Source organism: Anolis carolinensis, chromosome 3 (genome assembly GCF_035594765.1).
Source record: "Anolis carolinensis isolate JA03-04 chromosome 3, rAnoCar3.1.pri, whole genome shotgun sequence".
Classification (NCBI taxonomy): Eukaryota; Metazoa; Chordata; class Lepidosauria; order Squamata; family Dactyloidae; genus Anolis; species Anolis carolinensis.
Genome location: NC_085843.1, coordinates 13,893,593 through 13,917,909, shown reverse-complemented (window position 1 = coordinate 13,917,909; position 24,317 = coordinate 13,893,593). Strand labels below are relative to the sequence as shown.

Here is a 24,317-nt window from a genome sequence, read left to right as displayed (position 1 = left end):
TGAATATATTTAAGCAAAAGAATATTTATGCTTTTCTCATTAAAATCAGGGGAGCACAGGCTGCTCGGGAATAACTAAACATTTGAAGAGCCTTCAGAAATGTGTAATTACTGGTGGGGGGAAGCTCATTGAAAATTCAAATCACAATAAATTGGGTAGCCCTCAAAGTTCCACACAGATAACTTTGTTAAATTGTTTCTGTGTCCTGCTTTGCACAAGACAGCTTCTCTTTTAAGGCCTATCTGCAGGAAGCATGTTTACATACACCACCTTTTTTTCCACAAAAAAATCCTGGGTTTTATACAAAAGCGACCATTTTGTTTTGATAGGTCTTTGGGCATTGTATACGAGGAAATGGAATAATGTGCTATACTGCCTATTAGTTGCTTATTACTGAATATGCTTTTAAAATTTTTATTGGCAGTTTAATTGTATTTAAACTGGTATAAATATCCTGAATGCACTAGATCCCATCTGACTTTTGAATTTGGTAGAGGACTGTCAAGAAATTCCGGTGATGTATGCCAGTGATACTGAAAGTGGTAGTCCATGGATAAACTCGTAGCTGCCAGGCTCTGGAGTCCTCGAATTGCCTGTCCCTCATGAGTTTCTTAGGAAATCATAGAATCATAGAGTTGGAAGAGACCCCAAGGGCCATCCAGTTCTACTCCTTGCTATTCATAATCAAAGCACTCTTGACAGATAGCCATCTAAAAACCTCCAGAGAAAGAGATTCCACCACTCTCCAAGGCAGCCATTTTGGGTTCCTTTTAAGAGAGATAATGCAGGACATAAATACTATTAATAGTAATAGTCATAATAATATCCTGCCAAATTTTAGGTGGTGTCACACCTCAGCACTGGTTCACCTTGCTCCAACACACAAACTCCACCACAGCAGGGTTAAGTCTTTTCAGATTATTGAAGAAAGATAGCAAAATTTATTAAAAAGCAGAATAATAAGTAAAAACCAATTGCAAGTGCAACCCTTAAACACAGTTCAATGATTTCATAGATATTAGTCCAAAATCCCAAAAATAGCACAGTAAATCCAAGGTAACATAAATACATGAGCTTCAAAAGTAATCCAAACACAGATTCTAGGCATAGACAAGGCAAGAGTTGATTCTCCAAAAGTGAGGTTGCTCTGACTGGAATCTTTCCCAAATTACATCTCTTTTAACCCTCCTTGCAAGACATAAACACATTCCTGTGCACTCTTGTTTCTCCACGTCTGCCTGCAATTCTCACACTGCAACAGAGGCCTGATCTCAACTTTAATCTGGAATCTCTGTCTAACAAGCATTCACCCCCCTCAATCCCATCCGAGCTTTGTTGACAATTTTCAGACTCCTGTAGAAGGTCATCCTTATCTTTGCTCGACTGAGAACTTTCCACATTCTCTTCCGTCTGTTTTCCCAAGCCATCCTCAGCTCCTGAATCCACCTGCCTTGACCTGTTGTCCACCTGTCAACAACATTCCCTGTGACAAACTGCAGCTCCACATTTCCTGAAACGAACTGCTGTTCCCCAAACCCCCTTTCATCATCATCAGACTGAACCAAAACAGGTGGCACCTCTTTTCCTTTAGTTTGAACCCAATGTTCCATGTCTTAGTGTCCATCTCTATGAACCACAAAATCCGGGGTTCATATTCTGCCATGTTGTTTTCACCATTCCATGCCTGAACTGCAGAAGTGGTGGGAGTAAAGTCCTGACTATCCAGTTGGACCAAATCCAATTTGCCCCTACTGGATATTTACATTTTTTGTCACCACAGTGATGACAGCAAATGTCCCCATACAACAACAACAACAACAACAACAACAACAACAACAACAACAACATAATAATAATAATAATAATAATAATAATAATAATAATAATAACCACAACAACTTTATTCTTATACCCCTCCATCATCTCCCCGAAAGGATTCAGGGCAGCTTACATATGGGACATAAAGTCATATAGACATAAAAGCAAACAATCCATTAAAAACAAAACCAGCACTAAAATAAAATAAGAACATCATAAAATACAACTATCCATATTAAAACAATTAAACATAAGAGAAAAAACAGCAATATTGAGTCTCCATCAGACAGTGTTCAACAAAACCAATGACCATAAATTTCAAAAATGAGCGTGACCAGGCTATAAAAGCATTGGGCATGGGATAGTGCAAAACAATGTACCATAGGGTTGGAGAAATGGATAAGGTGCAGAGAACAGAGTACTATCTGGCAACTTAGGTGCTAGGCACTTATATCTTGGGACAAGTCATTCTCAAATGCTTGCTGGAACATCTATGTTTTCAGATCCCAACTTGAGGAAAGGAGGGGGAATGGAGGACGATCTCTTATATTTCTCCAAGAACCAATACAGCTGTTCACATATGCACCAAAATGTGAGGCTGCTTTGGAGCTTCACAAAAGAAAGAAGTTGGCTTCATCTTCAATATTATGTCCTTTCAAGTATTTAAACCTTCTCTGCTCAAGGTTAAACAGACTCCGTTCCCTAAGCCACTCCTCATTGACTTGCAGACCTTTTACTAGTTTGGTTGTCCTTCTCTAGAGAGGTTCCAGAAAGGAACTGTTGTAGGCAATGGATACAAACAAGGACTCAGTTTCTGACACAGTGGGAAAATATTGCTAATTCCCCTCATTTTAAAGCAGAAGAAGCACTGATGATTATATTCAGAGGATGGCCAATGCAGACTGACTCAGTATCATTGCCTAAGAAGACTGTCGGTAGAGCTTCGAAAGCTAGATCAGCTGTCGCAATTTAAGACACAAGTGAAGACCTGTCTCTTCTAGCATGCCTACCCAGACAGTTGTAATGACACATTTTAAATTTCAATTCTATGTCTACTCTTTATTTTGTTCATTTTAATATGTATTGTATGGAAATATGTTGTAATATTGCCTTTTATTTTCCGGTCCCAATTCAAGGTGTATACCATCACATATAAAGCCCTAAACGGTTTGGGACCCACCTACCTTCGTGACCGTATCTCCTATCACAAGCCTACACGATCCCTTCGCTCATCAGGGGAAGCTCTCCTGTCCCCACTCCTGATATCCCAGACCCGCCTTGTGGGAACAAGGGAGAGGGCCTTTTCTGCTGTGGCCCCCCGATTGTGGAATTCTCTGCCCGCAGAGATTAGGCAAGCCCCCCACACTAGCAGCCTTCAAGAAAGACTTGAAAACATGGCTCTTTCGCTGTGCTTTTGGAGAGTAACCATTTTATATTTCTTTTCCGTTGCTCCCCCTAATAGCTATCCTCCAGAATACCCCACTCCCTTATGACCCTGTTCGCTGTGGTTTTTATTTTTATGTCTCTCTCACCCCGAGTTTTAACTTAATGTTCATGTGGTCTGCCCTTGTTTTTATTGTCTCCTTGTTTTATTTTGTAATGGATATTATTTACTGTATTGTTTATTGTATTGTGTTGTGCTGTTCTTTTATATGCTGTTTACATTGTATTGTTTTGGGCGTGGCCCCATGTAAGCCGCCCCGAGTCCCCATTGGGGAGATGGTGGCGGGGTATAAATAAAGTTTTATTATTATTATTATTATTATTATTATTATTATTATTATTATTATTAATATGTGTATTTTACGGAGTGTTTTTAAATGATCATGTGTTTTAGCAATGTTGTAGCCCACTTTGTGGTGAGGAGAGGTAGATAAGAAATAATAATAATAATAATAATAATAATAATAATAATAATGGTAATAATAATAATAATAATAACAATAATAATAATAATAAAGTAGAGTCTCACTTATCCAACATTTGCTTATCCAACGTTCTGGATTATCCAATGCATTTTTGTAGTCAATGTTTTCAATATATCATGATATTTTGGTGCTAAATTTGTAAATACAGTAATTACAACATAACATTACTGTGTATTGAACTACTTTTTCTGCCAAATTTGTTGTATAACATGATATTTTGGTGCTTAATTTGTAAAATCATAACCTATTTTGATGTTTAATAGGCTTTTTCTTAATCTCTCCTTATTATCCAACATATTCGTTTATCCAACGTTCTGCTGGCCCGTTTATGTTGGATAAGTGAGACTCTACTGTAATTAGATTCATTGTATGGTCATTAGTCAAAGATAACTTGAAGGCGAACACATGTATCTTTTGTATAATTTTAGCAGCATGCATGTTTATTTTCAATCTATTGATTCAAATTAACTAATTTGAATCAAATTCAAATTAATTAGGGAAGTCAAAGGGAGGAGGGAGCAAGCTTGTTTTCTGCTGCCCTGCAGACTAGGACACGGAACAATGGCTTCAAACTACAGGAAAGGAGATTCCACCTGAACATCAGGAAGAACTTCCTCACTGTGAGAGCTGTTCAACAGTGGAACTCTCTCCCCGGGGCCGTGGTGGAGGCTCCTTCTTTGGAGGCTTTTAAGCAGAGGCTGGATGGCCATCTGTCGGGGGTGCTTTGAATGCGATTTCCTGCTTCTTAGCAGGGGGTTGGACTGGATGGCCCATGTGGTCTCTTCCAACTCTACTATTCTATGATTCTATGATTCTATGAACCTGACCTGAGCCATATAGTTGAGAAAAGTTCATGGCTATGATAAAACTTTTCCACCAAATGCTTCTGCCCAGAAATGTTAATTTTACTTTAAACTTCATGTATGGTTTGTTGCACAAAAACCTTTTCTTTTCTTTTTTCTTTCTTTAAAAACACAAATTACAAAACATCTCATCATGGTTGGATGTTTTCCTGATGAGCGCTTCTATCTGTCAAAACACAATTTCTACCTGAAGAGAAGAAAATCGACAAATATTCCTTGTATTCCTAGTATACATATATGAAAAGCACTTACTGTGAATCAATAAATAGTTTATGTGGGCTTGTCAGTTAAATCCATGGCATCTCCTCCTCTCTTACACACAACTCTGTCTTGTTTCCTAGTTGGAAAAGATATCATATATGTAGTATCCCTTTACTAAGTAAAATTTAGATTGAGTTAATGGCAGTGCTTGGGTTTATTTTAAATGAACACTGACCCCTCTCTCAGCTACAAAGTGTTGCAGAAAGATAAGCCATAACATGGGCATAATACCGTCTCACTAGTTATGGGGTGAACGCTTCATCCTAGGAAATCCACAGAGGTTTCTCCATTAGTTGCCATGGAGACACAAATTCACTGAGAATATGAATTGCAGATATTACAACAGCATTTGTGTGAATGACCAGAGAGAGAGAGAGAGAGAGAGAGAGAGAGAGAGAGAGAGAGAGAAAGTCCTAGACATCAGAAGCAGAAGATTATGATCCAACAAACCTTATATAGCAGGCATGGAGAACATCTAATATTTTCTCTTCCTGATCCCACGGTTCTTTCCTATTGGAAAAATTTTGTGGAACCAATGAGATTTCTAGGTTAAACATCTGTAGTATCTAAGTTGCTTCATCCGTGGTCTATAGTCACTGAGTTCTATGATTAGGGTTGCCAAATCTCAGAGCCTGGCCACCTTCTCTGGTTCTTAGGAGAATGAGGAAATTTTGGGTGAAAGAGAAAGAGACTGTATCTGTGATTAGTATCCCATTTCTGAATTATGGAGAATTAGATTTGATTTCCTGGAATCATAGTTCACTTTTACAATCATTGTGGGAGGTTTGATGGCTCTTCCTGATCCTGCAGGGACCAAAAGTCCCTACAAAACCTATCTATAGAGGCGATGGTTGGAGATGCCGATAGGTGTGTGTTGAATTACTGGGAAAGAGTTGGATGTTTCCTCACTCATGTGCCTTCCTGGGAACAAGGAGCATAATTTTCAACATTTCATAGATATGAAAAACTGAGATGAATGTAGTTAAGCAGTAACAGAGTGTGGACAGAATGTATTATTGAGAAAAATGCACAAGCTAGAAGAATTTTGCAGCCCAAGTTTCCTTAACGCTCCACATAACAACAACAACAACAACAACAACAACAGAAAGGGCAACAAGAATAAAACGTATTTGTTACCCACCTCTCCTCACAGAGTACAACTCTATTAAAGCAGCTAGATAAAACATATTCCTATAAAATACATACAGTAGAGTCTCACTTATCCAAGATAAACGGGCCGGCAGAACCTTGGATAAGCAAAAATCTTTGATAATAAGGAGGGATTAAGAAAAAGGCCTATTAAACATAAAATTACATTATGATATTACAAATTAAGCACCAAAACATGTTTTACAAGAAATTGACAGATAAAGCAGTTCAATACACAGTAATGTTATGTAGTAATTACTGTATTTACGAATTTAGCACCAAAAACATTGCAACATTTACTACAAAAACAATGACTACTAAAAGGCAGACTGCCTTGGATAATACAGAACCTTGGATAAGTGAAGCTTGGATAAGTGAGACTCTACTGTATATTAAAATACATCGCAGAAATACTAAAATTCAATGCTAATAGAATATAAGGGATGTAATTAGTTGCTAATTTTCTTCCTGAGGGGATTAATGAAGGAAACTTGAAGGAATCAATTTTCTTTTTGCTGAAAGCAAAACTGCACAGTTTTTGAAGACTTGTTTTTCACAAAATTTGTATGATATTTTCACACACAACAAAAGCATTTTTGGCACTGGAAATAGCATTTTTATGCAGAAAATAATTTTTTTGCAGAAGTAATAGATTCTGTGCAGAAATGTGATACAATCACATGTGAATTTTTCATAAAAGCAGTCTCAATTTGCAAAAAATGTTGCCAGTCCAAGATTCCTCTCCTAAAGGTTTCCCAACATTTAAGAAATACATTTTCCTACTGTTTTTTCAGGCATTTAGCCATGCTCTTCCAAACATCATTGCATAAAAAACATAACAAAAACAGGGAGCATAATTAGACATGGAACCCAATGCAAATGTTGGGATCCAATGTCCTCCAGTTAAACTTCATTTGGTATTTTTGTTTGATGAGAATGGCCATTTTCAATTTATGTCTATGGAACCTGAGTTGTGTATACCTTGTCACAATGCAGGCAAATACACTTTGCACTTGGATACACGTTGTACATGGATGCATTTGCAGTTTTGGTGGTGCATTTGCAGATTTGGTGGCACTTTTAATAATATATTTGTTATCTTGGCTCAGCATTTGGCACAAAGACTTCATAGCGCATTTAATGCACAATTCTACAATCATTGCTTTACATTGGAGAGGCATGGTATACAGAAATTTATACCATGAAACCCCAGCATAAGATCTCTGTCACTGATTGCTTTATGTAAGATGTGTATTTGTATGTATGGGATTTCTGATTTAAATCGGTCAGACCACATCCTTTAGTATGTTCTGGCTCCAACTGAATTGAGTATGGGAAAATGCTATTTTTGATGACAGGATGCTTAGGAGGCTAAAAGCTCCTGATTCAATTTTAGCAAACTTAATATACCACAGATTTATTCTGCTTATGTGTGCAGCTGTTCTGGAAATTGGCAAAAATAATAGCTTGTGTCAAGATTTTATGTTACTTAATAAAATGATTGTGAATTAACAATTCATTCCGTTACTTTATGGACTCGAGTGCAAGGGAAGTGCACTTGAAAGCATAAGATCCAGATTTGCATAGCAGCAGGAGGAACAGAAAATGGAAAATTGATGCTTCTTGGATCTTGTTTTAGGAGAGGAAAGTGGGATGGAGTAATAGTAGTCATAGCAGTAATAATAATAATATTTTTGTGTACTAGCACTTGGAATTATGTAAAAACATATCTGCAAGCTGTAAGCTTAAAGAGATTTTTCTGGAGGGATGCCCCATTGCAGATTGACTTTCTTGGGGGCAGAGGTATAGTCGGTCCTCCATATTTTCTGGTTTAACTTTTCCGGATTTCGTTATTTGCAGATTTGATTAATATGATATCTCTAGGAATCTCTAGGTCCTCCAGCATTTTTATTTATATCTTTCTACTTTCTTGTACAATCCCAATCCCAGTGAATGTAGAAGACTGCATGCATAGGTTTTCACAGTAAGTTTATAACTGAAATTCTGCTGGTGTCATACATTTCCTTACATAGGAAATTTTAATTGTTTTGGCCATTGCAGCAGGCTTAGCATTGGGAGATTGTTTTCTAGTGTTTGTGATGTCTGTTTTTAAGAGCTTTTCATGGATCTTGCATCTGAGTCTTGTTCTGAAATCCTACTTGACAGTCAGTTCATAAAGAATATATAAATTTTTAACCAAGAGGCAATCGCTTCTAAAGGAAACTGTGTGCTTTTTACTCAAAATATTGCATCAAATGCAAACATGTTAAAGAACAGCATGATGGGTGTTAAGTGCTTCAACAGTGGAGTGCAGTTGTTCCAGCAGCTTGCATCTATTGTACCCCAAGATATAGTTTAAATAAATATATCCTTTATTTAAAATGTTTGGGACCAGAAGTGTCCTGGATTTTGGATTTCCCCCTCCACCTAGTTTTGGAACATCCAACATTTGCATATATGTACATAATGATAGGTTATGAAAGTGGGACCCAAGTCTAAGCACATAATTCATGTTTTGTATTCATCTTATACACATAGGTAATTTTATACAAAATTTCTCATAATTCTGGACACAGAATTATCAGAAAGCAAATAATATAACAATAACTTTACTTTTGTATCCCTCCTCCATCTCTCCGAAGGGACTCAGGGCAGCTTACATGGGGACGAGCCAGATCAAACATAGATTAAAAACATGAATCAGTAAAATTAACAACATTGTAACAACATAAAACAATCAATCTTCAAACAATCAATAGCCTGAACAGTAATAAATACAGTAGAGTCTCACTAATCCAAGCCTCGCTAATCCAAGCCTCTGGATAATCCAAGCCATTTTTGTAGTCAATGTTTCCAATATATCGTGATATTTTGGTGCTAAATTTGTAAATACAGTAATTACAACATAACATTACTGCGTATTGAACTACCTTTTCTGTCAAATTTGTTGTATAACATGAAGTTTTGGTGCTTAATTTGTAAAATCATAACCTAATTTGATGTTTAATAGGCTTTTCCTTGATCAGTCCTTATAATCCAAGATATTCGCTTATCCAAGCTTCTGCCGGCCCGTTTAGCTTGGATTAGTGAGACTCTACTGTACTGGAATTCGGAGGGTAGGAGCTTGTGCAATATAACTTCTGGACAGGGCTGGTTGAAATGTGCAAGGGCAATAATAAATTAGCGATAGAAGGGCCATGTCAATCAAAATGCCAAACCTATAGGACAAGAGACAGTGACAAAGTGCAGGAGCTGATAGTAAGTTATAGTTGGGGCTGAATATCTAATAAACTGCTTAATTGAAGGCCAATGGAACATCCACATTTTTAGGTCTTTATGAAAAGTGGGCAGGGTGGCTCCCTGGGGAGATAATTCCAGAGCCGGGGAGCCACCACCAAGAAGGCCCTCTCCCTCATCGCCACCAACCACACTTGAAACGAAGGTCAAAGCGAGAGAAGGGCCTCCCCAGCAGATATTAGAGCCCACGTGGGTTCATAGGGGAGGATGTGGCTGTGAAGATAGGCATGTCCCAAACCATTTAGGGCTTTGAATCCCACCTTGAATTGGGACTGGAAACTTATTGGCAACCAGTATTACCTGGAGTGATCTTGTAGTTCACTCCAGTTAATAACCTGGCCGCTGACCTTGTACCAACTGTAATTTCCAGGTCGTCTTCAAAGGCAGCACTACGTAGAGCATTACAGTAATCCAATCTACAGGTAACTAAGGTGTGGACCACCATGGCCAAGTCAGACTTCACAAAGTACAGTTGCAGCTGGGGCACAAGCTTTAATTGTGTAAATGTCCTCTTGGCCACCGCTGACACCTGAGCTTCAAGCGTCAGTGTTGAAGGTGTCACTATTTCAGCTGCTCATGTGGACAATTTCAGATTTGAGGGTATTTCAAATTTCAGAATTGTGGATATGAGTTCTTCAACCTGTACTATTGTGACTATTACCATGTGGAGGCTGTAGTATAGTGCATCTAGAGAGCATCAGATTGGAGAAGCGTTACTTGCAATGCTTTGGAAAGGGATGAATGTCAAAGGAAAGAAAATATAAAGAGGATAAATATGAATAGGCCTCCACAAAGGATGGCCTTTTGTTATTTGCCAATCTTTTGAAATACAAGGGGAAAATGGATTTGCCATAGCAACCTTTACATTCTAGTGCTAAGAATGCCTGTGTATATAAGATCAGACAGGAAAAGTCATGTACATAATTTATTCAGCCACTCTCTGATAAAATTCAAGATCACATAAGTTCAATACAGTTTTTTAAGTCTCTTGCCGGCCAGAGCTTCTACTTCTCCATGGCCACGCGTAGACTTATAACAGAACTCATTAAGCCTAATCCATACATTCAGTTGCAATATGGTGTAATTCATGGTCCGCCAGGGACTGTCAGAAGTACAGACTCTGAGCCATTAAATTCCATTTCACAGAATCAGAATGGACTGAAAGGGCAATCCAGTTCAACCATTGCTATGCAGGAATATAGAACTAAAACACTCTCAAAGATGCTCATCCAAACTTTATTTAAAGCCCTCCAAAGAAGGAGAGTATGTCACACTCTGAAGCAATCTAGTCCACCGCTAAATAGCTGAAACCATTAGGAACATCTTCCTAATGCTTTGGTGGAATCTTTCTTTCTTTTAATTTGCATCTACTTATTCATGTCCTAGTTTCTGGAGCAACTGAAAAAAGGCTTGCTCCATCTTCTACTTGACATGCCTTCAAATATTGAAAAATGATGATCACATCATCTCTTAGGCGTGTCTTCTTCATCTTGATCATATCCGACTCCCTAAGCTTTGCCTCATAGTGTTTGTTTTCTTTTACTGTCTTGGTCATCCTTTTTGGACATGCTCTTGCTTGTCAGTATCCTTGTATTGTGAAGCCCAGAACTGGACACTATTCTAGATGAGATCTGACCACAACTGAATAGAGTGATATTATTGCTCACTTCAGTATCGATAATGTACCCCAGGCCCAATCATTTGATTATATGGCTGTCACTAGCCTTTTCCAGTAATTTCTTTGGGTCTTAGGCACAAGAAAGAGCTGATCCACCTACCATGCACACAAAGGGGCAGTGTTTTTGGTGGTGGAATGGTGTAGCAGTTCATGTGTGTTCACACATATATGTATATGGAGTGTGTAAAATCTAGACTTCAGATGTTCTGAAAGTGCACCTTCTAACAGTCCTACCCAGTTTAACCAATGCTGGAAACTGCAATCCACCAGCCTATAGAACACAACATTTTACTCACCCCAATAATGATGTGAGGTTGAGAGAGTATAGTTTGCCCAAGTTCACCCAATGGATTTCTATGGCCAAGAAGGGATTCAAATTGTGGACTCCCAAAATTCATAAACTCCACTCAAACTATCATACTATACTCACTTCAAATACACATGTTGTGAGTCAGAAATATACTTGTGGTGGCAACAGACTCTGGGCTAAAACCCTAGTTTGTTTAGTGTAATATAAGCATTCGTTGATGGAGTTATGCAACTTCCTTACTGAATAGTGTAACATCTGTGGATCAATGGTCATTGGATATAGCTAACAACAACCCATAGCTAAATTGCTATATAATGTGCATTCACATGTTACCTTGTGTATATTTATGTGCTATCGTATGCCCAAAGGTCTACTTGCAAAAGTCCCGAAACTGGATATGATTTACAAGTCATCCAGTGGGATTGATGTTTTCCCGAAAAACTGAAAAAGCATCTGCAGGATCTGGCAAAAAAAGTTTTGCTGTTCCTTTGCTTCTCATAATCTGCTTCAACTTGCATTGGCATTCTTCTCCTGGATTTGAGCTATTTCACATTCATATGGTGCACTATGTTTTCAGTTGGTTAAAGTGCAGGGATGCAATGAGCTCCCTGTTGCTCAGCCCAGAAGGGTTTTGATGTTTTGCAAGAATTCACATCAAATGCTCATAATGATTGGAGCTGCTTGTAGTATTCTTTTGGAATGCTTCTGAAAACCACGGAGAGTATTTACAAAATGTCCTTCCATTCTCCTAGGTAAGTAAAAGTTTTCCCCTGATATTAAGTCTGGTCGTGTTCGACTCTGGGGATTGGATTCTCCATTTCTAAGACAAAGAGCCGATGTTGTCAGTAGACACTTCCAAGTTCATGTGGCCGGCATGACTGCATTGAGTGCCGTTATCTCCGGCTGTACCTGTACCTATTGATCTACTCACATTTGCATGTTTTCAAACTGCTAGGTTGGTAGAAGCTGAGGCTAACAGCAGGAGCTCACCCTGCTCCCTGGATTTGAACCACCGACCTTTCGGTCAGAAAGTTCAGCATCTCAGTGATTTAACCCACTGTGCCACTAGGGGCTCTATTCTCCTAGACCAATGGTTTGCAACCTGTGGACCACGGCTGAGAACAAAAATTCGGTCAGCAAACCTCCTTCATCTTCATTTATTTTATTAATTTTATTTCCACTCCTTTCCGCAGAACTGACCATTGCACTGGGTAGACCACATCAACTCTAGATTATTAAATATGGTTTTCTGTGGGCGAGCAGATGGCAACTACTGGATGGCATATGTTCTGTATCAGACACCAGAGCTAATGTGATTTATCCAATGCAATTTTCCAAAACAGCACCCCAAATAACCAAGCTGAATCTAAAGTTGACCAAAAACTGATTTGAAACCCTTTTGGTACTAATGTTGGAGAGTGGTCCCTGGTCTAAGTGGGCCCCGGTCAAGTGGGCCCTGGTCAAAGTGGGCCCTGGTCAAAAGAAGGTTGGGAACCATTGTCCTAGACGGAGTAATTTTCAGGGAAAAGATGTGGAGATGTAGATGGATGTAGATGAAAGGAATAGACTCACAATCCAGATGTTTTGGGGCTGCAACTTTCAGCAGATCTATCTAGTACACCCAGTGATGAAGAATGCTGAAAGCTGTAGTTCAGCAAAAGCTGGAAGCAATGCAATTCCCTGCCGTGCCCTAGCAGGGAATGGATGTAATAGATATGATGTCCATTGAGGAAGAAGAGTGGTCCATATTGCATCAGGAAAGTAGTTGTCCCAGTCCTGGACAGATGGAAAAGACATGTCAACAGGATCTGGAGTACCTTCCCTGTGGCCTGTCTCCTTCCTTTGTTCAAAGTAACTTGATGAGCTGTGAGGCAGGAGAAAAGCAGGACAGCAATGCTCTTCTGCAAATGCTCTTAATGTCCATATTGTAAAACTGGAATGAAGATTGTTGTTTAGAGTGATTTTTGGCATCTACTGCAATTACACTTTCTCAACCAATGAAGTTTCTTAGTCTCCCAAAAACAATTCTCAAATTATGAAAACATTTAGATTTAGGAGGGGTAATTTTTGAGGTAAAAAGGTAAAGGTTTCCTCTGACATTAAATCCAGTCATGTCTGACTCTGGGGGCTGGTGGTCATCTCCATTTCTAAGCCGAAGAGCCAGCATTGTCCATAGACACCTCCAAGGTCATGTGGCCGGCATGACTGCATGGAGCGCCATTACCTTCCCGCTGGAGCGGTACCTATTGATCTACTCACATTTGCATGTTTTCGAACTGCTAGGTTGGCAGGAGCTGGGGCTAACAGCGGGCACTCATTCCGCTCCCGGGATTTGAACCTGGCACTTTTGGTCCACAAGTTCAGCAGCTCAGCACTTTAACACATTGTGTTAGGGGCCCCAATTTTTGAGGTACCAGAATATAATATACAGGAGCCAAAATTTTAGATCAGTTGTTTAATGAAGTAGTGCCTGAAACTTCCTCCCCATCCTGTAAGTCACAAGGGTCTGTTTACCTGTTGATCAAGATAGCAAACTGGCGTCTCCTCTGCCCATCTGGAGGGGATCTTTGATGCAGAACTGTTCCACCTTGACAATGTTTGCCAGTGACCATACCACATACCTCTGAATGTTTATTGCTAACTGAACTTGGAGGCATAATGTTTTGGAAGGCAGCTTCCACACCCTGAACCACCACCAGCCCCAACAGCATTGCAACTTCTCTGTGCTCTGATTTCTCATTTTTGTGTTGCCGTCTTCTGCTTTCCTTAGTATGCCCACATTAACTTGTCAGTGTATTTCCGGCAGGAGGGTTGAAAGATTTTTCTCCCTTCTCTGTGCCTCCAATTTAGTTCATACCTAACCTACTTTTTGTGTGTGCAGTGACATGTTTTCTGCAGAGCGGCTCTATCCTCTCTTAGGTCCTTGAAAGGAAGAAGCCCCGGGGGGTTGTGTTGCTTTGCTATTTCCAGCAAGTCTGGCAGATTCTTTCCCTGCAGTGGACTCTAACCTGCCAGAGGCAGTCAAAATAATGAACCACGTGGAATCGACCAGTCAGGGCGACTCTGGGTCTTCTTTGGGGGAGGAAAAGGAGGGCATTCCTTTTGGGCAGAAAAGAGGAGACATTGATGCCTCAAAGAAAGTGAAATGTGAACAGGGAGAGATTCCTCTCTGCGTTCACATCTGCATTTGAAATGGAGCATCTTATTTGTAAAAAGGATTCAGTGTGGCTTGGTGACCCCAATATTCTCACTTTGTTTTGTACGTGCTGTGCAGCATTGCTGGTAGCTGCATGGTTCACAGCATAAATGAGGAATGTGTGAACCTATCGGTGTCGGGCTATAACTGATATATCATGTCCACCTGATGGTGCTGGACTACAGTTCTCATCATATCTGCTCACCATCTGCATTGGCCAAGACAGTTAGTATCTGAAGTCCAATCTTATCTCGAGGGCTATAGGTTTCTTTGCCCAGAAGATGTTCTATACTAAAACCACAACAAATTAGCATTAGTTATTGTGACTCATTGCAGTGATTGCAGTCAAGTCGTGTTACTTGGCAGGTTTTTGATTACTCCTCCATCTCTCCCCTTGCCAGGAGGCAATGCAAATGGTTAGGTTCATTGGCTGACTACTGAGCTCTCTTACATGGAAATTTGTGCTCAGGTTTGACTCAGGGTGAGGGAAACTTTGGCTTGGTCTCCATTTTTAAGTGACTGAAGCTTATTTGGAAATTAATTCTTTCTGCATGTGGTGGTTTCCCTTCACATTCCTCTCTTCTCCAGACTCAGAGCAATGGGTTTCAATTGCAGGAAAGGAGGTTCCACCTGAACATTAGGAAGAACCTCCTGACTGAAAGAAATGTTCATTGGTGGAACTTACTGTCTCAGGGTGTGGTGGAAGCTCCTTCTTTGGAGGCTTTTAAACAGAGGCTGGATGGTTATCTGTTGGAGGTGCTTTGATTGTGCTTTTCCTGCATTACAGGAGATTGGACTAGATTTTTTATCATGTCAGAAGCGACTTGAGAACATTCTGCAAGTCAATTCTGGTGTGAGAGAATTGGCCATCTACAGAGACGTTGCCCAGAGGATGCCTGGATGTGTTAGTGAGAGGCTTCTCTCATGTCCCCACAAGCTAGAGCTGACAAATAGAAGCTCATCCCATCTCGCAGATTAAACCGGCAACCTTCAGGTTGGCAACCCAACATTCAGGTCAGCATTCACAAGGGTTTAACCCATTATGCCACCATGGCTTCATTGGACTAGATGACCTGTGTGATCTCTTCCAACTGTATGATTCCATGAATCTATGAGTGTTACTTAAGTAATTTCTACAATTTTTGACATTTTTATTCTTGTAAGAGATAAGGAGCCTTTGGACTCTCAGTTATTTTCTGACATCTTAACAGTGTCAGTGCAATTTTCATGTAACCAGAAACTCTATAGAAACATATTGGGCATTTAGAAAAAAAAAAGTGTGAAGTCGTGCCATTTTGATAGACAGAAAGAATGCCTAGTCATGTGAGCAATCTTTTCTATTGTGATTTTCTTCTTTGTCTTCTGGTAGAGGTTACCCCCAGGCTTTTCTCCAGCACTCATGCCCTCTTCTCTTGCATTATTTGTTTACCTTCTGCTTTTTGAATTAGTCTCTTTGAGTATATTCTTCCAGGCAAGGGTCACTTGCAATTAAAAAAAATGATGCCATGGTGCCACCGCTTTTGCAGTAACTTCACCATATGCTAGTCAATAAAAGAACAAACTTCAGCCTTGTAAACAAATGCTCAGTGGATAGCATTTAAAAAAGCAACACTGGATAATTAAGAACAACTCAAAACCTACTACTAAAAATGATTGAGCACTCCAGTAAAAACTAAAAACTTCATCCACATAAATGGCAGTAGCAGCACTAAAAACTCAAGCTTAAATAGGTAGTGAAAACACTTTCCGTAGTAAAGCTAAAAGCAAGCTATAATAGGGCTAAGTAGTCCTCCCTGGAGACACTGTTGAAAAATGTGGGTGCTATCACCAAAACACTTCTGTCCTACATTTCTGCCTCCCAATTTTTTAAGATAGGAGGAAAGAAGATCAAAACCAGAAACTGAACTAATTTTTTTTTTATGTCAGAGTCGACTTGAGAAACTACAAGTCGCTTCTGATGTAAGAGAATTGGCTGTCTGCAAGGATATTGCCCAAGGGACACCTGGATTTTTTAAATGTTTTTACCATCCTTGTGGGAGGCTTCTCTCATGTCCATGCATGGGGAGCTGGAGCTGATAGAGAGAACTCATCCGCGCTCTCCCCAGATTGGATTCGAACCAGCAACCTTCAGGTCAGCAACCCAGCCTTCAGGTCATCAGTCCTGCTGGTCCATTGAACTAAATTGGTAGACAGGGTCATGTTTTTGTAAAGCAATATTATTCATTGTTTTACATTTCAAAGAAATGTTGAATGCTTTAAATTGTTTTGTATTTGAAAAAGTATTTAGGCATTTGGAATCTTGAGATCTTTGTGATCTTTGGATATAGGGGAGCATATAAATACTTAAAACAACAATGGAGGAAGGTGATTCTGGGAATATTGTACTCCCAGCCTTGGGGGGGGGGGGAGGTGGGCTTTGACTGCCCAACTGGAACCTCCAATTGAGTTCAGGAATGAATGGGCAACCACTGAAGCTAGTAAATTGATTAATGATTCCAGCCTCACTTCAAGCCAAAAGGACTTTCAGCAAATTTCTTCATGCTGCAAGAAAGTATTTTAAATCATTCAGATTTTTTTAACAGTTGTTTACATTTTGAATTTTGCTTTTGCATGGGAAATTGAATTTTTTGTGCATGAAACCAGCTTTTTCTGCACAGAAAATTCTGCTTCCTGTTCCAAAAAGCTATTTTTCTGAGCGAAGTATTCATTTTGTACAGCATAAGTCTTGAACTGCAAAATAAAGCCTGGGCATGGAAGATTCTCCTCATTCCAAGATTCTCCTTATTAGTGTTGAAAAACATGTTTCAACCATTTAAATATATTCTTGAATATTTTTTCTTTCTCTAAATGCAGGAGAATCTAAAAAATGCAAAAATGTTGCTTCAGCTGGAGTAAACATACAGCCAGAAACACTATACACCTGCTTCTGGTTCATAGGAACCCATAGCCAATACCACCTCCATCTTGCTTGGTTATAGCACTTTTAACAGTACAGTGTGACCCCCATATATTTGTCAACTGGTAACTGCAGTTGCATTTACTCATGTCTGACAAAATATTCAGTCTGACAAATTTATTGATGATTTAGATGATGGGTTAGAAGGCATGATGATCAAGTTTGCAGACGACACCAAATTGGGAAGGATAGCCAATACTCCAGAAGTCAGGAGCAGAATTCAAAACGATCTTAACAGATTAGAGATGATGGGCGAAAACTAACAAATAAAGTTCAACAGAGACAAATGCAGAATACTCCACTTAGGCAGAAAAAAAGGAAATGCAAAGATACAGAATGGTGGAGGCCTGGCTCGATAGCAGTAGGTGTGAAAAAAATATTGGAGTCCTTGTGGACAACAAGTTAAACATGACCCAACACTGTGATGCGGCAGCTGAAAAAGCCAATGGGATTTTGGCTTGCATAAATAGGAGTCTAATGCCTAGATCCAGGGAAGTCATGCTACCCCTCCATTCTGTCTTGGTCAGACCACACCTAGAATCACACTGTGTCCAGTTCTGGACACCACAATTGAAGGGAGGTGTTGACAAGCTGGAATGTGTCCAGAGGAGGGCAACTAAAATGATCAAGGGTCTGAAGAACAAGCCCTATGAGGAGTGGCTGAAAGAGCTGGGCATGTTTAGTCTGCAGGCTGAGAGGAGGCATGATGAGGGCCATGAGGGGACGTCATGGGGAGGAGGGAGCAAGCTTGTTTTCTGCTGCCCTGGAGACTAAGATGCAGAACAATGGCTTCAAACTACAGGAAAGGAAATTCCACCTGAACATGAGGAAGAACATCCTCACTGTGAGAGCTGTTCAGCAGTGGAACTCTCTGCCCCGGAGTGTGGTGGAGACTCCTTCTTTGGAGACTATTAAACAGAGGCTGAATGGCCATCTGTTGGGAGTGCTTTGATTGCAATTTTCCTGCTTCTTGGCAGAATGGGGTTGGACTGCGTGTCCCATGAGGTCTCTTTCAATTCTATGATTCCATGATATGTCTTCAGATATTTTCTAGGTCCTCCAGGAAATTGACCCTAGAATCATGCCAGAGTAGTGGTGGTACCCAGAGAAGTGCCCTCTTCAGATGTTTACCAGACTTTCTAGAATATAGAATCATGCTGGAGGATCTTGCAATGCCTAGCTCTTCAAGGAAAAGGATGACCTAGGATACACCTACACTATAAAATTAATGCAACTTGACACCACTTTTAATGGCTATGACTAAATGCTATGGAATCATGAGAGTTGTAGTATTACAAGGTATTTAGCCTTCTCTGTCAAAGAGTGCTAGTGCATCACCAAGCTACAACTCTCATGATTCCATGGTATTGAACCATAGCAGCATTATTTCCACTGTCTAGAATGCACTTAAGCCAGTTGAATAAGTTTATTGCATCGTGGCCAATAACTCACTCCATATGACTTGTGTAACTTAAGCCAGCTATTATGAATTGACCATCCATGCATATATTTGTGTTAAAAAGAGGGTGGGAAATTCTCAGTTCAGGGAGCCATGCTGTGTTATTAGTTTGGGCAAATTTCTTTCCTACTTGAATCTCAAGTTTTTTCTATTCTTTGTATGAAAACATATGTAAATGTTAAAAGTCCTGCTTATATAAAAAAAACCTGAACAAAAGGCTCACTGATTTGCACACTGGCCATATTTAAGAGTGAAAGTCATGCCCAGATTAGGCATTACCTGCTTGCTGTGTAGCAGGTAAAATGAGGTATTCATGATGATAACAAAGCAAAGATTTGGCAACTTTGATTTTGCATCCGGCACATGCTTGAATACACAGGGATTTCAGCCCAGCCTTTTAAGAGCTTACCTTTCAGTGCCCTCTGCTTGGAAGGATAAATCTGCCAGTTTCAGTTTCTCTCCAGTTCTTTCTGCCCTGCTTAGGAGGAAACACATACATTTTGGTAAGTTCTTGTTATGAAAAAAAAAATGAACCAAGCAAAATGTTCATACCCTTACCTTGTATTTCGTCCCCTGAAAGAGTGAGTGATGGGAATCCTATTAAGGGGCTGTGAATGGGTACTGCCTAGGCAACATGCTTTAAACATGGTTTGTTTACTCACCCTTTTAAAAAAAATGGCACAAGCAAGGATAGACTAAGAATAGCTCTTCCTTTGGGACTGGCAACATTTTCCGAGTCAAAACCCTCTTCTGGAGAGAAGTTCAAGAAACTGCATCTCCCACCACCACGTCTTTCCCTGTCAGTTCTTCTTTAAATTCCACGAAGGGGTTTTTCTCCCTTTCACAGCTTTAGCTTCTTCATTGTATTTGCAGGGGCTGATGTAACGGCTTCGTGTTTGAAGAAATCCTAAAGCCATTGGCAGATATGATTAAGTTATGCTTATCCTGCTCAGTTTGTCAGGCACTGATAGGAAAGGTTGACGCCAAATGTTACCACTCTATGTCTTCTGCGAAATCTGCTGCAGTGGGTGTGTTAATGCAGCGGGGTGATAAGTGGGGGAGAGAAATCTTTTTTATGCTTTTATTTCTCAAGGCTATTTTGGAAATCCACCTTTGGTAGGTTTTGTTGATGGCAAGGAGGTTGAATCCCCAGTAGATTCATTACTTTGGACTTCCCCTCTTTTCCTCTCCAAGAAAGTGACAGAGAATTGATAGACTGTATGGCCTGACATGGTGAAGTGGTTTGAGCACTGAATTACGACTTTGGGGTATGATTTTGGATATCAGAGTTCAAATCCTTGGTGAGGCTTGGAAGTCTCTCTCAGCCTTAAGGGAAGACAATGACAAACGTCTTCCAGACAAATCATGCCACGAAAACCCTGTGATAGGTAACCTTTGGATTGCCATAGGCTTGCAATGATTTAAAAGCGCACAACAACAACAACAATCCCAAGCAGTTAAAGGCTAAATACTTGTTTCAAAGGAATGGTATTTTCTAGCCAGCGAAAAAAGTGCAGGTATGAGGTCAAACAAGGCTCCCTTGGCAGAGAAACCAATTGGCTGGCTCTAGCCAAGTCACAGCTTTAACTTCAGTGAACCCCATCTTAGGTTCACCATAAATTAGAAACAAGTTGAAGACACACAAATAATAATAATAATAATAATAATAATAATAATAATAATAATAACAACAACAGCAGCAGCAGCAGCAGCAGCAACAACAACAACAACAACAACAACAACAATGAGTGCCATGCCAAAAGATCTCAACCGGCATTTGGAAAAAATAGACATTGACAAAATTACGATCTGTCAACTGCAAAAGGCCACCCTACCGGGATCTGCACGCATCATCCGAAAATACATCACACAGTCCTAAACGCTTGGGAAGTGTTCGACTTGTGATATGAAATCCAGCATATCTATCTTGTTTGCTGTGTCAGACTATGTCATTGCGTCAATAATAATAATGATAATAATAATAATTATGTTTCTTACCAGCCTCTCCTCATGGCTAGCGGCAGTTTACAACATTGCTAAAACACACAGTCATCTAAAAACTTTATGTAAAATACGCATATTAAAACATATTATTACAAAATGCATATTAAAATACACAGAACAAAGATTAAACTTAAGATGAAAGGTTAAAACTGGTTGGGTAGACCTCCTGGAAGATATAGGTCTTCAAATGTATTTTAAATTCAGATAGCTGTGTAAACCGCCCTGAGTCCCCTCGGGGAAAAGGGCGGGGTAGAAATATCGGAAATAAATAAATAATAGCTGATCTAGCTGTCGAAGCTCTTCCAACAGATCATTCCACACTCTTAGGGTGGCGAATGAACCGTCTAGGTGATAGCTGCCAGTCAGGTTCTGGCAGGCTGGAGTAGCCGCCCCATAGAAGACCTAATTATACAGGTGATCCTGTAGGCAACCTGGACCCAATCCATGTAGGGCTTTTAAAAGTTAAAACCAACACTTTGTATTTTGTCTGGAAACCAATTGGCCCTAAAAGTGGTCAAAAGTATCCCCAACCATTAGCAAATGCAGGGGTTCCCCCTTGCTTCTGAATCTCTCCATCTTTGTTGGGGGAAATAGGCCAAAATGGTGGACAGAAGTGATGTCCCACGACTTCCAGTGTGCCAGACCATGACAGTGTGAGTGGATGATTGGATGGGCTTCACCTGCTCTGTAGTGGCCCATTCCTCTTCCACAAGAGTGCAATAAACATATGCTTGAATTATACCACTTGTGTGATGAAATGCGTTTACTTTCAGGGGTTGGATCCACCTACACTGCCAAATAAAGCATTTTAAACAGCATTATATGGTCAGTGTATGCCCATATAATGCAGTTCAATGCTGCTTAAACTGTATTATTTGGTAATATAGATCCAGGAAAAGTCAAAAATAGTTTTGCAAAACCCCCTTCACATTGACATCTAAATATCAAGGTTTCACACCAACACAGCCTCTGGTGGCCTAGGGAATAAAAGCCTTGTGACTTGAAGGTTGGGTTGCTGACCTGAAGGCTTCCAGGTTCGAATCCCACCTGGGGAGAGCACGGATGAGTTCCCTCTATCAGCTCCAGCTCCATGCGGGGACATGAGAGAAGCTTCCCACAAGGATGGTAAAAACATCAAAACATCCGGGCGTCCCCTGGGCAACGTCCTTGCAGACGGACAATTCTCTCACTCCAGAAGCAACTCCGGTTGCTCCTGACATGAAAAAAAAAAAGACCAACACCCTCTGGTTCTACGAGCAAATAATAATTATTTTTGATACAGAGGGGCACTTAATCATGCAACACACCACTCGCTTGCACCCAAATCTCCAACCAAGCAAGAACTAGCTTGCCATGTGAAAGAAGGGTTTTCCCACTTGGCTGAGCTATGACATTTCCTAGCAGATGTCACAACATGATCCATTCAGAGTTGCTGAGAGGAGGCATGAATTTGGCTTGTGTCTTTTACCTTTTGCCTCGTGCTTTTTTAAAAAAACTCACACATAACATTTAAAAGTCACACCCACGCCCAGCTCCCACCCCAATGCCCACCTTCTTTCATAACCATCCTGTTTCCTCAACTTGCTGAAGGACAGAGAAGAAATGGGCTATTATCCCAGTTCACAAAAGATTAGACTCCTGAATCCAAAGGAGTGGTCTTTAAGACAAATCAGTCCTGTCCCTAAAGCAGACCCTGTCTTTGTAAAGTAGAACATGTTGGATCTGTCATGGACTCCATTCAAAGGGAGGCTGCCTCCCCAGCGAGGCAAGACTGTAAATCTCAGAATAGAAGAGAGACTTCATTTCGTTTCCCTTCCCCCTTCCTCCCCCTCCTTCCTCACAAGACATCATATTAATTCCATTTGTAAAACATTGCAAAAGGAAGCCGGAATCTCCATGCCTTTTTTCTAAGCATAAGGAATCCAGCGTATGACAGTTTGAAATCCTCACCTCTTCTCCCCCTTTGGGGAGCGACTCTTCTTCCTTCACCTCCTCCTCCTTCTCATCTTCACCGTCATTGTCTTCCTCCTCCTCTTTGGCTCTCTCCCCCTCCCTCGCTCCCGGTTTCATTTCCACACTGATTTTCAAAAATGCTGGAATGCACAGCCACTGAAGTCCCTTAAGTTGCAGCTGCCGAAATCTCTCCTAATTGCCATAGCTGGGCAGCATCATGCGCCGCCGTATAGGCAGGCAAGAGGAGACGTGTAGCTTTCATTCAGTGCCTTCAAGACATGTCTTTCCTCTAGTCCGGGGGGAGCCAAAAAAGCCCAGAGATCAATGCATTTGAAACTGACAGAGAGAGAATGAATGCTTCTTTAGTAGGCACATGCTGAGGATCGTGTGTGTGTATGTGGTATATGGTTTGTGCAGAGCAGAGAAGCTGCGTCCTGGTCCATATGCTCCTTGTTTACTGCAATGTTTTTTGCATGTTACTGTGCACTCCGGACTAACGTGAAGGTAAGAGGTGGCGAGAGACAGCTATTCGGCAGAACTGTCTGTCTTTCTTTCCTTTCTTTATATATCTCTCTTGCTATGTTTTAACAGCAGTCAAACAAAAACCATGAAAGCCAAAAAGCCGGCTGCAAAAAATGTCTACCTTGTATTGCTTGTTACTTTGGAAATGCTGCTTTGAACAAGGCTATTATCACAGGTGGTTGTGGAGCCTTTGTTTTATGGTGTCTGCCTGCCTTAATTGGAGAAGCGTGTTTTCATGCGCCAGGGTTTAATGATCTTTCGGGTGTAGCCATTTGCGCGTCGGGCTTGACTCCTGCTTTGCAGAATTATATGCTAGGTATTAGTGTGTGTGCATGTGTGCGTGGTTCAACTCGGTTTTGTTTCATCAAGCTCCCAGTAGGCCGGGGACGAGGCTCTGAGGCTCTCCGCTTCTCTGTCAGTTTTGCCTTTTTTGGTTTCAGGCATATAAATCAGAATGCATTCGCCTTGGCTTCTCCTCATCCCCTCCAGTGAAAGGAGTTTGCTTGTTTTCTTGCTAATGATCTGTCTGGAAAAAACAGAGATCTGTCTGCTGAAGCTAGACTCAGCACCATCCACTTCCAACTTGTCACAAAATGCAGACAGCCCGGATACTAGACGAATGTCCAGAGATGGGAGCAGTATGTTGGAAAGGGGTGGGAAGCAGCATGTACCCCCACTATCCCCTCCCTATCTCCAGATGCTTAAGGAAGGAATCCTTTTTGCTTTCTAAGTCCTGTGCTCATGGTTAAGATGCTTTCACCAGCTGTATTAACATGTGTCGGCTTTGCTTAATTAATCTGTCCCCGGTTCCTCTCAACTTTAAGGTAAAAGTTGGCAAATGGGTTCCCTAGCGGAGGACGAGCCAAGCTGAAAAGATCATTGACACTTGCGCTCAGCTGATGAAAGCTGAATAATTGGGCCAG

The 24,317-nt window shown here is 40.5% G+C and overlaps 1 protein-coding gene and 1 long non-coding RNA gene across 19 annotated transcripts in view; one reads left to right on the top strand and one right to left on the bottom strand.

Moving 5' to 3' along the window:
* The window catches only part of LOC134297975 (uncharacterized), a 37,886-nt gene extending 14,879 nt beyond the window's left edge, over positions 1 to 23,007 (bottom strand). For 2 of the 3 annotated variants that reach the window (XR_010004929.1, XR_010004927.1), the window contains exons 1-2: positions 22,870 to 23,007; positions 19,325 to 19,390 (exon numbers count right to left, since the gene is read on the bottom strand). This is a non-coding gene — a long non-coding RNA (uncharacterized LOC134297975). Of the gene's footprint in view, positions 1 to 4,861; positions 4,947 to 19,324; positions 19,391 to 22,869 lie in introns of all 3 variants that reach the window. The other variant, XR_010004928.1, reaches the window with a different exon arrangement.
* dlg2 (discs large MAGUK scaffold protein 2) overlaps positions 1 to 24,317 on the top strand; it is a 1,295,060-nt gene that overhangs the window by 413,624 nt on the left and 857,119 nt on the right. Inside the window, exon 1 of one of the 16 annotated variants that reach the window (XM_008108152.3) lies at positions 23,242 to 23,376. The exons of the other annotated variants lie outside the window; for them this stretch is intronic. Coding sequence (XP_008106359.1) covers positions 23,335 to 23,376 — 42 coding nt within the window. The 5' untranslated portion in view covers positions 23,242 to 23,334. Of the gene's footprint in view, positions 1 to 23,241; positions 23,377 to 24,317 lie in introns of those variants that run through there. 16 annotated transcript variants of the gene reach the window in all.